General features: G+C 41.6%; 1 protein-coding gene and 1 pseudogene across 1 annotated transcript in view; one reads left to right on the top strand and one right to left on the bottom strand.

Moving 5' to 3' along the window:
• The window catches only part of ppm1lb (protein phosphatase, Mg2+/Mn2+ dependent, 1Lb), a 55,220-nt gene extending 41,264 nt beyond the window's left edge, over positions 1-13,956 (bottom strand). Inside the window, exon 1 of the mRNA XM_086216320.1 lies at positions 13,032-13,956. Coding sequence (XP_086072446.1) covers positions 13,032-13,430 — 399 coding nt within the window. The 5' untranslated portion in view covers positions 13,431-13,956. The remainder of the gene's footprint in view (positions 1-13,031) is intronic.
• LOC147254776 (uncharacterized) lies at positions 6,036-7,261 on the top strand (annotated as a pseudogene).
• Positions 13,957-16,055: the final 2,099 nt, after the last annotated feature.

Raw genomic sequence — 16,055 nt, 5'->3', positions numbered from 1 at the left:
AAGAGCAACACAGGGAATCAAACTAGCGACCACCAATTGTTGGTAAACTACCTGGACACCCTGGTTTACTTTTTCAATGTATTAGAAAGAGCTGAAATGATAAATGCATTTGTTGGGATTATATGGAGAATTGATGAGTTTCCTCAAACACTCACATATTCCATGATTTCACTATCATTTGAACTATCAGTGTTACTTGCTTGTTTTCTTCTAAACTGAATATCTTTTGTTTGCAAGGCTGGTTTTAGAATATGTTCCAATCTGAGGAGGACTATTTTCTGACATTTTATAACCAACTCAGTTTATAGGTTAACAGTTAATTAGCTATTAAGATGATGAATTTCAAATCAAAAGGCACACTATTGCACACAACTTTTTTAATTCATAGTTTTGTTTCATGGCTTAATTGTTCATTTTAGAAGTTGCAATAGAGCCATATGTCAGCAAAAAGACTTAATGGGTAAATAGTGCCCCCAGGGTGGTGTCTCATGTCCTCATGTTGAATAAACTACAAAAACAATCTGGAAATCAGCTTTGGTCAATAGAGGTAATATGTGTGACAGGAGTTACATCATTGGTGTCAGATTATGGTCAGCAACCTGTTTTTCATTTTCCGAAGCCAGACATTGTGGTCTGGCAACCAGCAATGGCCTACCTTTGACTGGGACATGGCTAAATGCTGGGTTTGCATTCTGCTTGCTTGTTATGGCCTTTAGCCACCGTTGACATGGTTCAGGATTTCAAACAAAAAGGTCACACAGACCCAGATTGGAATCAATTTTCAGTCCCACTGGAAGATTAAATTGCAGTCACTCTGATACAGGGCGCTAAGATGCAGCCTCAAAATGATACTGCAATACTCGTAGTTTGTACCTTGATATTTTTTAAAGATGGATCTTTGGGAGTATTTTTTTTTTATTATTTTTTGTGTGTATGAGAAGATGAGCATAGGAGAAAACAAGAGACCCAGAACACAACAGTGAGTCTAATGTTGGCCACTTTGAAAATTGATTAAAAAAAAAAATTGTGTGCTCTACATTCAGGATATGGTCATCTATTATGGTGCAATTTTAAACAGCAAAATGGCAAAATCTGATGATGAGCCTGTTTAACCAAGCTGAATAAAAGTATAGCAGAACAGCTTACTTTCCACTTGCTAAATAGCAACCCTGCATCTACGTATGGGAAATTAAGTTATAAGTCCTTTATAACTGTTAATCAATGGTTTATAGTGTTTACAAGGTAAGTATAATGCTCTTACAACCATTTATTAATCCTTATGAGTGGAGACCTATTGTAAAGTGGTAACCAATATTTTGATAATGATATTTATCAATCAATATTCTTTATATATCTAAGTGGATACATTTTGTAAAATTGCCCAGTTTAGAAAGTAAATCCTCTCAGTTGGAACTCTCAATCCATTTCCTCCTCTATTTTTACCCAGAAACCTCATTTATTTTCTCTTTATGGAGTCACAGCTATATCTAAACACGTGGAGGTTCACCAGTGTTTTATTTGCCCCGGCACCACCCAACTCAATTAATGACCTGAAAACAAAGACGCAACCACAGAGGAAAAATGGGCTATAATCAAGAGTATATGGCAGAGATCCAGGAAGACCCTGGTATACAAATAATCACAAAAGCTCTGACACACACACACACACACACACACACACACACACACACACACACACACACACACGCACAAGCACACGCACACACAAAACCCCTCTTCTACCCAATTTTAATCAGGAGCACAAATTAATGACATGCTGTTGAGTCCGATCTTCTCTCTTATCCAGTGAGCCTTTTTTTTTTCAACAATGTACGCCAGCTGGTGTCAGCGTGGCTCAGGGTATTTGAAGGTTTGTGGCTCACAGTTCCCCAGTGAATAAAAACCATGTGCTAATATCAAACATTCATATTAGCTGCATTCCTCCAGTCTGGATGGATCGATATCTGAGAGGCTGCATGGAACATGTGTGAGGCAGACATGCATGTTAACCATATACACCTCATGGAGAATAAAATCATTCGTTCAATGACGTTAGAGTGGAAAATACATTGATTAAAAAAAACAAATAAGGACATATAAAGAGGGGTTAGATACTAAAAGTTATATAACAGGGTCCATTCAAACTGTGGGCATATTGATAAGAGGTAGTTATACACATACAAATAACCAGGAAGCCTTTTTTTATATTGCACCTGCCCTACCCCACAGACCCATCTGGCCAGTGTAAAGAGCCACAACTGTGAGCTTTACAAATATCATGGACCGCTCTCATTGCACACACACAATAACACCAATGTCACTAACTCCAAACAGCTGTGACTTGCTACCTTCTTTCAGCCAACATTCTTGTCCCGCCATCCTCCACTGCCAAGACAGCAAACTCCAACTGACTCATCTATTTTCCCAATCACACACAGACAAACAGTAAATTGTGGAGCCTGGCGCTTGCACACAAATGTAGTCTAATGTAGATTGATTGGTTGGGGGGCTTTATAAACATTCTTTTTAGTTAAACTTGATGTAACTGGCTTCTGTGAATGTTGTCCCTTCAAGACCGAGTGCCGTAATTACAGACGCCAAGTCAATTCCAGCCGTGTGATTAGCGATTTAGGGACTGTTAATCAGCTACAGAGTGAAAAAAAACCAAACACAACTATTAAGTCCAGTTGTGTTGCTTTGTGTGAACGTACATTCAATGGAAGTGCTGTGAGTGAGTACTTCATAGCCAGACGTGCAGCTTTGCAATACCTAGAAGCGATGGCACATTCTTGGCTTTTAACACAGGGATCACGTCAGGTTCACCCACCAACCCGGCGACTGAGGGTGGCAAGCAGCCGAGGCTGTGCACACAGTGAGGTCGGGTGAGGGGCGGGGATTTGTACACCATTCATTCACTGCCAAAAAATGAGACTCATAAGACAAAAAAGACAGAAAAAACAACAACCCCCACCCCCCACAAAAAAAAGGGTGAAGCAGTTGACAGGGGGCTTGGCAAACAAACACAACGGCTCCATTACCAAACGCATCCCTCAATACCATGTCAGCTCATCCTGGCTCGCTTGCAGAGGAGGAGTGGGTGAAGTGTGGGAGGACAATGAGAAGCTAAACACCACAGAGCTTGAACTTCATGAGCAACTTTCCAAACACATACCGTACACAATGACGTGATGATTTTTGTGCATGTGTGTGTGTGTGTATGTATGTGTGTGCGTGCAAGATCAATGACCTTGTGGTTTCCTTGTGCATGGATGGGAGTGTATATTTAGTCAAAGAGTGTTAGCAGAGGTGTTTCAGAGAGAGGGTGTTAAATTATTGAGCAGTGACTGCCAGCAGGGGAGGATGGCACAGCGAGGTAGAGGAAGGCCCGCTTATCTGGTGCTAGACACACACTCAGTTGTGTCACATGGACATACTGACACACAGATGAGCATGTTCTTAATAACCTAATAAATGTCATTATCTTTTAGCGAGGAATGGATTTTATTCTTCTTAGATTCACATTATATTTAGAGGAATTCTGAATAAGCCTAACATTTAATTCTATGGAAAACATTGGCAGTGGAAAACAGGTGATTAAATAGGTTTACTCAAAAGTTAAATATTTAGTTTGCTTGACAGGCACCAGGCCATTCATTTATTTATTTGATGTTTTCACTCAGTGGCTCCACTCCTCCCTCAACTGCTCCGACAGTCTACCAGGAAAACAAACTTCATCACCAGGGACAAATTAATCGAAAGGTCAGAGGACTTTTCGACAGAGCTCTTCAGCTCTCTGGTGTCTTCGTTGCTGCACTAGTATTTTCCAGCAGAACATGACCTCCCGTGTGCACTCTGCTTTCCACTTCAATAAACTCTGTGGAGGGACTGAAAATCTGAGTGTCAGCTTTCAGCACAAGGGGCATGAAGCAGGTACAGGGGGATAACAGCAGAGATGAGCCATTGTACTGATCCTCATTAGATGAATTCCTGTCAAAGTGTTAAGTGAACTGCTGGAGTTGCCGGGATTTAAGTCCTACTCAAGGAAGTCAGCCTGTGTGTGCATGCGTGTGTGTGTGTGTGTGTGTGTGTGTGTGTGTGTGTGTGTGTGTGTGTGTGTGTGTGTGTGGCTGACGACTGTTGTTGCTACTGCAGGTGCTTTAAGCCTTAGCCTGATGGTAAATGGACAACATATTAACTGTAAGACCCCGCAGGTCAAATGTGCTCGTCATAGTGATGTCATACGTCAGAAAAGTGAATGAGCAAAGGGACCGGACAGTCAGATCATAAACATGCACCAACGTAATATGTGTAGGATAAATAGCTGATTAATCACATGTTTAGCAGGTGATTCAACATGTGCATTTACTCAGACTCATGTCTCAGAACACTTGGTGAATGCAATTTCATCATGAGGGAAATTAAACGTGTAGAGTATTATATTAAATTTAGGCCCTTGCCAGATGAGTTCACACAATGTTCATTGAGCTACATTTTGAATTTCACATTTAATGGCATCTGTGTATGTGGTGACAATCTCTCAATGCAAGAAAGAGGCATTCTGTGAGTGCTCCACCAAGAGTGGTGGTCATTCCAGTTAGACCTCAGCTAATGTGAATGTGGATAAATAATTTAATCATGAGGCACTTAAAGGCTTTGTAAATGTTTTCAAACCATCAGTTGTTTCATCATTACAAGTAAAAGTGTGAAGATTTTCTTCCTAATTTAGTTCCTCTCAATTCTAACGTGCAGTGAGAGTTCCAAGACTTGCTGTGGGCACAGATTGAAGACGTGATGTAAAATTGTGTGAGGCACTGCAGGTGTTTGTGTCTGATAGGCTTTTGGCGTTTCACTTTCTCACCCTAATGTCGTCTTTCCCTGGAAGACCAGATAACAGCCCCTCTCATCTCTGAATCTCCGCCATCACATGAAGGAAAAGCAGCGCACCGGCTTGTACTACATTGCAACAAGCACACACACATTCATACACTCAAGTGCACATTGCTGTCCTTAGTTTTCCCAGACTCCCTAGCTCTATAATCCTGTAATACCAACAGTGCATTAAGTCACATGCTGGCTCTTTCTTTCATCCCCCGAGTGAGAGTGAGCTCAGGAGGAATTCAAACCACTTAGTATCTACATGCCCCCGCAGCCTCGACAAACACACGTAAACACTATAAATTACTTAGCATTCAACACTGGCCTTCCTGACCATAAAATGTCCTTCATTGTGAATTTGCACAGAAGGTGAACTATACTCCTTGAATTCTTAGAATGCCCTCAAAGTGGTGTCTGCTTTGCAATTCCAGAAATGAATAATAAAGGTGAGAATGAAATGGCCATTCAGCTTGAATATGAAGTGTAGTTGAACTAAGGACAAACAATCCCTCGGAAGTAGCCATCATCCATGTTGTTTTGGCATTTTGCCCACATTTACTAATATTTATATATTTACTAATATATAAAATAAATATAAAAATAATAAATAAACATAAAAAATAAAGGCAACAAGAAATACGATGAATAAAGGAAATGTGCCCAAGCCCCAAGCTATCCAGAGACCAGGCCCACCAAGAGCTGAGATGGCACCAGGCCCCGATTTGATCCACACATCCTGGTTAAATATCTCCATGAATGCCTATGAGTAGGGCTTACACAAGGAGCCAAGCACGAGCTACTGGTTGACAGAGGAGAGACCAGACAGACCAACCTGTGCACCATCTGGATTGATTACAAGAAAGCCTATGACTCAGTGCCACACACATGGACTGTACAACATCAACAGTAAACTGAGAGCCTTCATCAGACACTCAATGGGGATGTGGAAAACAGCCCTAGAGGCCAATTTAAAGTCATTAGGCCAAGTTAAGATCAAGTGCAGGATATACCAAGGAGATGCACTGTCACCACTACTGCCCCGAAGTGGGGCAACAATCACCCACCTCCTCTACATGGATGACATCAAGCTGTATGGCAGGAATGAACGAGAAATTGACTCACTGATCCACACCACCAGAACCTACAGCAATGGCATAGGGATGTGATTCGGATTGGACAAATGTGGCTAGATGGTATCAAGGAGAGGCAAGATGATCAGAACTGAAAGGGTCGACCTACCATAAGGAAACATAGGTGACATCAAGAGCTGCTGCAAGTTCCTTGTGATCCCACAGGCTAATGGAAACCACAAGGAGGCAGCACGGAAGTCAACAACTACCAAATACCTCCAGAGAGTAAGACAAGTACTAAGAATTCAGCTGAATGGTAAGAACAAGGTCTGAGCCATCAACATGTACGCACTGTTGGTCATCAGATACCCCACTGGGATCATAACCTGGCCAAAGGAGGAGATAGAAGCCACAGATGTCGAGACCAGAAAGCTGCTTACCATGCATTGAGGGGTTTCACCCAAAGTCCAGTACCCTGAGGCTGTACACTAAGAGGAACGAGGGAGGATGAGAACTCGTGAGCATCAGAGCAACTGTCCAGTATGAAACATCAAAAATCCAAGAGTACACCAAGAAGATGGCCCCTCAGGACACGCTGATCACTGAATGCCTCAGTCAGCTGAAACCCGATGAGAGTGAGGAGGGAGAGGAGCAGACGTAGACGGACAAGCCCCTACATGGCATGTAAAACTGCCAGATTGAGGAAGTGGCTGATGTTAAGAAGACCTTCCAATGTTTGGAACATGCTTGACTGAAAGACAGCACAGAGGCACTCATCATGGCAGCACAAGAGCAGGCCCTCAGCACAAGAGCCATAGAGGCCAAGGTCTCCCACAGCAGATCAGACCCAAGGTGCAGGTTGTGTAAGGATGCTCCTGAGAGTCCAACACAGAGTAGTGGGGTGTAAAATGCTAGCCACAAAAGCGTACATGGAGAGACACAACCAAGTGGCGGGGATAGTGTACAGAAACATCTGTACCCAGTATGGACCAAAAGTACCAAAATCCCAATGGGACATACCATCAAAAGTGGTTGAGAACAACGAGGCTAAGGTGCTGTGGGACTTCAGCTTCCAGACTGACAAAAAGCTACTGGCGAACCAACTGAACATAGTAGTGGTGGGCAAACAGCAGAAGAGGGCAATGGTGATGGATGTGGCAATACCAGCTGATGCCAACATCAGGAAGAAGGAACATGAGAAGGGTGGGGAGTGCCAGGGGGCAGATTCCAGGAACACCACCTCAGTCCAGAAGAGTGCAGTCCTAAGAACAACTAAGATACTGCGTAGAACCCTCAAACTCCCAGGCCTCTGGTAGAGGACCCGAGCTAGAGATATGACACAGATCCCCCCTACAAGGGTGAGAGGGACATTTATTTTAATTATATTATAGATAGATGATAGATAGATGATAGATAGATAGATGGTAGATAGATGATAGATAGATGATAGATAGATAGATAGATAGATAGATAGACACACTCACACTTCAAACAATACCCACTTAAAACACTACTGTCCTTAGCGACATAAAAGAGTGAGCTCGGACAGAAAAAAGACATCTACAGAACAAAAGTTAAAAGGATGGTACACAGATAAAAGCTGCCCCGGCACTTCAGAAGGCTTACAGGTACTGTCTCTATGTACTCTAGGGTTAAGGTAATTTTAAATTGCCGACAGCCACAAACTGACAGTGAGGCAGGTAGAAGCAGAGTAAAGCTGACTAACTACACGCCAATGTGGAAACAAATGGCTCATGTTGCTGCCATATCATATAGATGCCCAGGGTTAGCACTTTCATGCAGGTTATTACCCTGTCAGTTACTGACAACTGAGTCTGAAACACAAATTTTATATATATATATATATATATATATATATATATATATATATATATATATATATATATATATATATATATATATATATATATATGTATATGTATGTGTGTGTGTGTGTGTGTGTAAAATATGGATTTTAAACACACTGAAAATTGAATTTGTGTTGGTATGTGTGAGGTGCAGAGAGATAGGGAAAGCGAAGAATTTTCCAGATCTTATCTGACTGTTAATTCATTTGCTGGTAAAGTGATTGGTTCCAGTGAGGTGGTAGAATAGTGACAGGGTCAAACTTTGTGACTTAATTTTCTGTTCTTTATCCCCTCTGTACCAAGCTGCTGGAACTCACACCTGCCTTGGTTGCAGGATTAAAAATCCTCCCCAGCACAGTATAAGTATTTAAGTAATGGTTGGGAACATTTTAAAGAGCAGAGCTTATTTGCTATCTTGTCAAGAATTGGATGAGAACATCAATATCACTGATGTCTTACTTTCAGTCTGGAGCTGGACTGGGGATAATTAGATTAATACAAAAAGTGGAAGCAAGAGACAACAAAACAGCCATGCTGGCTCTGGCAAAATTAAATAGACAACCTCCAGTCTTCCTTTAAAAAAACAAACACACCAAAATATAGAACAGACAATCACTAAAATCTAAAAAAAGAGAAAAGCATAAGCACACTGTGTAGCAAGTTCAGCGAGGTGCTGGTCCCAAAGTAAAACATGTAAAAATTAAAACAGATATCGCACACTCAATCTCTAGATGCTGAAGTTTTAATGTAGGGATGACGTTTTGGCCTCAGCCTTTGTCCAAGTCTGAATCTCTAAAATCTTGCCACCAAACTCCAAATGGGAAATTAATTGGACATTCCCTGCATAGTTGAGCAGTCCAGCTGAAACCGCATTTCAAGAGCGTCTTATTGTTTCGTGATGTACTTCCAGTGGAAGTGGAAGCAGGACAGAGTGGCAGGAAATAAGGCTGGGAGGAGTTTGATTGAATGCTTAAAACTGGCCGTAATAACATTGGGTGTGGCCACTACATACTGCTGGGATAGCAGTCCAGTCTCCGTCCGGGGGGGGGTTGAAGCCCATCTTGTGCTCAATGTACCTACTGAGGATGTCTGTAAAATGCCTGGTGTATAATTTCTCTTCAGTATGAATAAACTTACATAACTATGAACATTTGGGCAAAGAAAGCAGCCAGAAACGCCTACCTACCATTTTGTGAAAGCTAGCTAGCTAATGTAGCTTAGCTCATGCTGCTGAGAGATGAAAACTGATGAATGGGTGGATATGACTTGTTGGTACATGCCAACTTAACAGAAAAAAAACAATTGGATTTTCATATTAATAAAAAGAAGTTTGTTTTTTTTGTATTTCTTTTTGGCATATATTGTTGGACAGAGCAACAGCAAGCTCAAATTTAATGTTTCATATCTAATTTTTATACACATTATTTTGAAAAATATTGATTTCCCAAATCACTTTCACTGGTCTGACTGCTTCGCTGGTCAGCAGAATCATTGGAGGATCTTATCGATTTTACAGCCTGCATTCTTTTACAATACCTGCAACAGACGGTGGTGTCACGTAATAAACAAAGGGAACAAATAAATACATTTGGTTAATATTAGATATCATTTTATTGTGTATATTTGTTTTTATTTGTTCTAAGTGGTGTATGAGCTGAGGCAGCCAATGTTGCCTAGGATCACGCAGCATTCCTCTAATTTATTCAATGCCCTCCAGCTGTAAAAAAAAATTTCAAATGTGTTAAACAGAGAAAGTCATTTGTGAAATCTGCTATCTGGGTCCTGTTTCACACACTTCAACAGAGTGTGAGAATGACAACAGTCCAAATTGTTGCCCGTGGACAAGCAGGTATAAAACAGCTTCTCGCCTCCATGGCTAAACTTAAACCTTCTCTTGCTGTAAACGCTAAGGAATGATGATCTCCCACTCATTCTCTCCTTTCTATTCTCTTTTTAACATATACTATATCTTCACTATTTATTTCCACAAGTCTCTAACCCACATGCTTGTAGCTGAGCCCACAGTTTAGGCCACCAGTCTCTAAAAAGGAACTCCACAATGGGAAGAAGCCTGGGGAAAAAAGCTGCAGGGAATAACAAACCAATGACCACTTTTGGTAAAAAAAAAAGAAAAAAAAAAAGCTGTACAGCTTAAAATTTAATTTCCCCTAAAAGAACAGCTATTCTCTATGCTTTTGCCAGCCTATTTTTAGAATGTTATCGTTCAGCCTCAATCAGACCATTGGAGTCAAACTCAGAGTGAATACAGTAGCTGTCAAACCCAAAAGAGCATGGAGAAGAGAAGAGAAGAGAAGAGAAGAGAAGAGAAGAGAAGAGAAGAGAAGAGAAGAGAGGAGAAGACCCTGTCACTTAATGGTTCTGACCCATCTGGCTCTGTAGCATCACTACGATACACTGAGATTGCTGAGGTCATGGTTGAAGCTCTAAGAACACCAGTGCTGAAGCACGCAATGACTGCATGATAAGTCACTGTTCCTGCACTTCCCACCTAGCCATTATGTCATCTCAAATTCTCTTTGGCCGTTTTACTGACATCATTTTTCAGGGTCTTGCTTTGTTTAACTGCTCCCTTGTCACACTTCTTCAAAGTTCATGTGCTTGTGTCAAATGACATTTGCACAGAGGAAGAAGGAAGTGTAAGAGATTTGTTAAAATTGACTAGAAGGATGGATGGGGACCAGCAGATCAGGGATCAATGACTCATATCAGTTATGCTCTATGTGTGTGCAGGAATGTATCAAGGACTTAAACCGATACTTCACCCTCAGGAATAGATGTCTTGAGCTCACAAAGCTGTTTTTTCATTGCCTCCTCACATTTTTGTGACTCAGGAATGTAGAAAGAGCCAGCCACGACTATGTTAAGCTTAAAGCTAATAGCACTGCATAGCCACCAATTCTTAAAGCTAAAAACAAAAGCAAACCTGTACAACAGCATGTTTAAAAACTTTAAGCTGCATCTATCAGTGTAATCCATTTTTTTTCCTTTATTCAGTTGTTTGCTAAGGCATTCACAAACAGCTAAAAATGAACGAACTCCAACCCGTCCAGTTCTCTGCTCATTCACCGAAGTGCCCAGCACGAACAACTGGTGCATTCAGTTGAACTAGGTCATCAATGAATTTTAACAGACGATGCATTTGAGAGTTTGTAAACAGTATTGTTGTTGGTCGTAGCCAGCAATGGGGGCAATTAGCTTCAAGCTAAATAGGTGGGTGGCTTTTCCTGCATTCTGGATCATAAACAAGTAGTGCTTTGATTTAAAAAAAAAAAAAAAAGTCTTAAGGAACTCAAGATGCTGATTTGTGAGCACTTGAAGATAAAATACATTTATTGTGTGCGGGGGGGGGGGGGGGGTATAGATTACAAAACAAGTCCCTGAACAACAAACTTGTGCATAAACGGCTTCATGCTGATTAAATTAAGAACTAATTAAGAGATATGCACCAGCAAAATGGGGTCTCAAGCCTGGACAACACTGTTCACCTGACCCAGCGCATAATGGACCACACAAATCCGTGTTTCCATTTCATTTTCCAGAAAATTCTTCAGTGGAGATGTTGCAAAAAACAGATATGTGAACTGCTAACGATCCAACTGCTTTGTAGCGAATAAACTCAGCTATGCTAAGAAAATGGTGGTACAGGCAACGTTAGGTATGTTGCTACCAAACAGAGTGGAGGAAGGGGAGGTTGTTTGATTCAAGATTGGGATTTCTGTCTCTCCTTTTGCACATTCATTCTATTTCTAAAATGGTTACACACAATGATAAAACAAAGTGGTCATGAAACAAAAGATTGAAGGACTTTCTCCAAATTTTGCTCTTTCTGTCAGCATTTTGTATCAAATGTGTATCAAAATACAATGGTGGAACAACAACAGAATCGTCCCTGTGGTGCTGCAGCAGCATCACTGAAACTGCCAGCCTTTTATTTCTACATGGAGCTTATCTTTGATCATCTTCAACAATAGCAAGTTCATTATAAAATAAATTATTTTACACAGGGAAAGATAGAGTTTGCTCCATTGCAATAAATAAATAATAATACATACATAAATATACAGCAAGCCTTCTTCACGATTACGCCCCTATTTCATTGATTAATGGCTGAATCCTTCTGATGTAATTAAATGGTAAAGCTTTTCTTATGTATGGCTCTGTGCAAGTCATACATCAACATGGTCATGCAAATATTTTCACAATAAAAGCCCTGAAGAAGAGATTGTGTATACAGAGTTGCTGGAAGACTTGATGGTTTTTACAGGACACATGAAGTGTTAAGTTAGATGAAAATCAGATCCCCCCCCCCCCCCATATCTTTTCCACATGCTGCAGATGAAGACATCAAAACTGGAAGTGAAAGGTGCAGTGTTGCTGGTGTGATGCCAATAAGGCTGTCAAAGAACATTCCCATTGTTTGTTTTTACTGAGAAGCATGCAGGAAGCTGCGTGCTGCCCTAACCTGTTAAGGCGGTGCTTAAATAAAAGGCAAGAAGCTCTGATACACCCACTGCTAACATATACAGTTCCATTTTTTTCCTGACCTCAGGAACATGACTTAAAGAAGCATTACTCTTTTCAAAACCTTAATTAGGTTTGTTTTATTTCTATAGGGTGTACAGCATAGTCTTCTTTTACTCTCTTGTTTAGTTTTGTTGTATTTTTGTGGTTGATTTGTCAAACCCTGCTGGAAATGTGCTCCTGTCCTTGCATTCATCAATTGGTTGATTGGTTGAAGTAAAGTAGAAGACCATGGAGTTAATTAGGGTCTAGCCCTTTCTGCCCCCTGACCGGTAAATCTGTTCTTACACACACACACACACACACACACACACCCACACACACACACACACACACACACACACACATAGGTTGAGTTATGTTGGAGCCCTGGAGTTTTTCAGATTGATTCAAATAAGAATTTCATTTTGTGAAAGGAAAGTGTGTGGGGGACAATTAATCATTAATCTGCAGAGGAAAAATGTAAGATTCTATTCATGGTTTAATTCAAACAGGCCAATCATTATAAATAATTCTTAAAAGCTGAGATAAATAGTCCCCCGAGTTCACTAAAGCCTTGTAACTCAACTCCTAAGGAACCCTAATTCAATTTGGGGGGCGTTTGGTGTCTCGTCTCTGTGTGGACTTCAGGGTGTCAAAAAATTGAAACTATGAATCTGCTTTGATTTGTACTCACTTCTCCACCGTGACCATCAAAAATCCCAAATATGGACGGGTGACTCTTGTTGACGATGTCGGCGAGCACCTCGAACCTGTCCTCCATGTGGTCTCGCCGGCCTTGGATGGAGTACACGGCTACATTGTGGCTCTTGAACTCCCAGGTCTTGGCAAACTCTGCATCCAGGACGTCCAGCCCGCCGAAGCGTTCGTTCTGCATCATCTCCGCCACTTTCCCCTTGACCATCTTGACCGCATCCCGGCTCGACTTGACGATGGTCTTCACTTCATCAGTGTGGAAGAAGTAACTCCAGAGAGCCAGGCTGATGCACAGCAGGAACAAGGTCTCAGGTCTGAGCAAAAAATAACGCATGATACGACCTAACAGGGACAGCAGGGTCATCGTATCCTCTATCATTTATTTATTCGCAGGAAACCGCGGCAGGTTGTGTGTCGTTCGCCGCCGCCGCAGATTTCAGTCCATGGTCGTCGGCGTGAGTTTGTTGGTAGCGGTGAAACAGGCGCATTTAAACAAGCTTTTCAAAGCGAGACACATTCAAATAATAAAGAGCGATACTTCACTGCATCTTTATACGAACCCTCCGACACAGAGGTAAGGTGTTTCCCTACAAACACAGCCCGGGGACTGACAAGACGCTCCGGCTGGTTCCCTCTAGCATGCAGCCCCGCAGTGAGCCACTGACGGCTGTGTGTTGACCATTTGGTGAAGGAGGTCCGAGAACTCCGACACCCTGGGCAAAAAGAAACGCACGTCACCCGTTTGGGCTTAAAATTAAGCCAGTGCGGGACCCAAGTCGAGTCCTGGAAGCGCCTCTCACTGACCAACACTCCTGTTTTCCCTGCCCTGTAAATAGCGGTCTGTGCTCGCATTCCCAGCTGCCACACTGGCTGCGACGCTCCGCTGCTGCCAGACTACACGTCCGTGCTGCCTTCAGGTGCATTCAGGAATGTCCAGTCAGAGATGAGGGAGTTAAATATGTCATGAACTTCTGGGAGATTATAGCACTAGGTTTACCTTTAAGTTGCCCCTGGTAATGTGCTTTTAGTAGTTCTCATAAAAAAATAATAGTTTTGTGTCGATATTATCCACAATAAATTACATAGAGCACAACCGTGCTGAATCATCGGAATTTGTGAGTTCCAGCTATTTCTTTACATTAGACCGCCTTAAATTTCGATGTGACACGCCAGATATAATAGATAAATAAATAAATGATGAATATAAATAATAGTAGCAAGCCTAGTAATACTAATAAATGTTTATGTTGTTTCAATTGCTTTTTAAATATGAGTGATCCCTAATATGTATTGTTTCATTATTGACCAGGTGGCAGACTGACACTGTTTGCAAGAAATCAGTTTGGCCCAAGTCAAGTCAGAAAGGTACAGTGTAGACACAAAGCATTTTATAAAACAATAAGTGTTTGCTATGTGCTTTGATTGTTGGTCTACCAAGGGGAAAATTCTGGACACTCCTGTTTTAAATTACATGATTTAATAGATGCTTTTGTCCAAAGTGACTTATTATACAGTATTAGGTTTGGCAACAGTAGTGAATCCAACAGTACACCACATTCTTGCCAGTTAAGATCTTAAGTATAGGTTTCGATCCAAGAAAAACATTCCACTCTTAATAGCTGAATGCTTCCAAATTACCTTAGTTTCCAAATTTCAATCTATTCTGATAACTTGTCTGACCAACTCAAAACTCAACTCAAACTTGAATGTTCACTCTTGGCAATGACAGCAATATTTTGATAAAATGAAGAAAAGAAACTATTCCATCCATCCATTTTCTAAATGGCTTATCTGATAATGTATGGGCGGCGCAGTGGCGCAGTGGTTAGCACTGTCGCCTCACAGCAAGAAGGTTCAGAGTTCGAGCCCCGGCTCCATCACAGGATCTTTCTGTGTGGAGTCTGCATGTTCTCCCTGTTCCTGTGTGGGTTCTCTCTGGTACTCCAGCTTCCTCCCACAATCCAAAGACATCAAGAGGGGACGAGGCCGATTGATACTCTAAATTGACCGTAGGTGTGACTGTGAGTGTGAATGGTTGTCTGTCTCTCTATGTTGGCCCTGCAATGGACTGGTGACCTGTCCAGGGTGAACCACACCTCTCGCTCGAAAGCCACTGGCTTTCTGTCTCTCTATGTTGGCCCTGCAATGGACTGGTGACCTGTCCAGGGTGAACCACACCTCTCGCTCGAAAGCCACTGGGATAGGCTTCAGCCCCCCTGCGACCCTTAACAGGATAAGCAGAAGAAAATGGATGGATGGATGGATGGTTTTGTGTGTGTGTGTGTGGGGGGGGGGGGGGGGGGATGTAGCCTATTACCCTGGACAGGGCGCCAGTCCATCACAGGGTCACTGAACTAGGCGTTCAGTATCTTGCTCAAGGATACTTCGACATAGTCACCAGGGGAAGTGAGGCTCAAACCAGCGACCCTTTGGTTGCTAGACGGCCTCTCTACCACTGAGCCATGACTCCTTGGCTTATGACGTCATGACTCTTAAAGTCACAATATTTTACCCCCAAACTCTGCTTCAAACTGAGTTCCATTATCTTTCTCTAACACCCCATGCTCAGAATCTTAAAATGTTCATTCAAATTATCTTAAGTTCCACACTGGATTGATTGAATATCTTTCAATTTTACTGTGACTTCTACAAAACATAATGCTGACTCCAACCAATATTTGAATAACACTAAAACAACATAATAGCAATATTTTTACCTTAAGAAATACCCTTTTAGTATCAACTTTTTTGTGTCGTTAATATATTTGCCTATGCAAATTCCCTCAGTATCATCAAAACTTGAACCACAAAAATGACTTTCATGGTCTTTACAAATTATGATCAAGTCCCATGAAAGAAAAAGCTCCACATTTGAACCTAAACCTCTGCAAATCGTCTTCCTTTTCCAAAATGAAACTGCTGATGTGAGCACAGTGAATAGTGTGACCACCAGCCATTTGGTTCCACAGGAGCTTAGCTCTGATGTACACTTGCTTATGTCTAC

Source organism: Aulostomus chinensis, chromosome 10 (genome assembly GCF_037954235.1).
Source record: "Aulostomus chinensis isolate RoL2024-O1b breed Wild chromosome 10, RoL_Achi_v1.0, whole genome shotgun sequence".
NCBI classification, from domain to species: Eukaryota; Metazoa; Chordata; class Actinopteri; order Syngnathiformes; family Aulostomidae; genus Aulostomus; species Aulostomus chinensis.
This window is presented reverse-complemented; position numbering and strand designations above follow the sequence as displayed.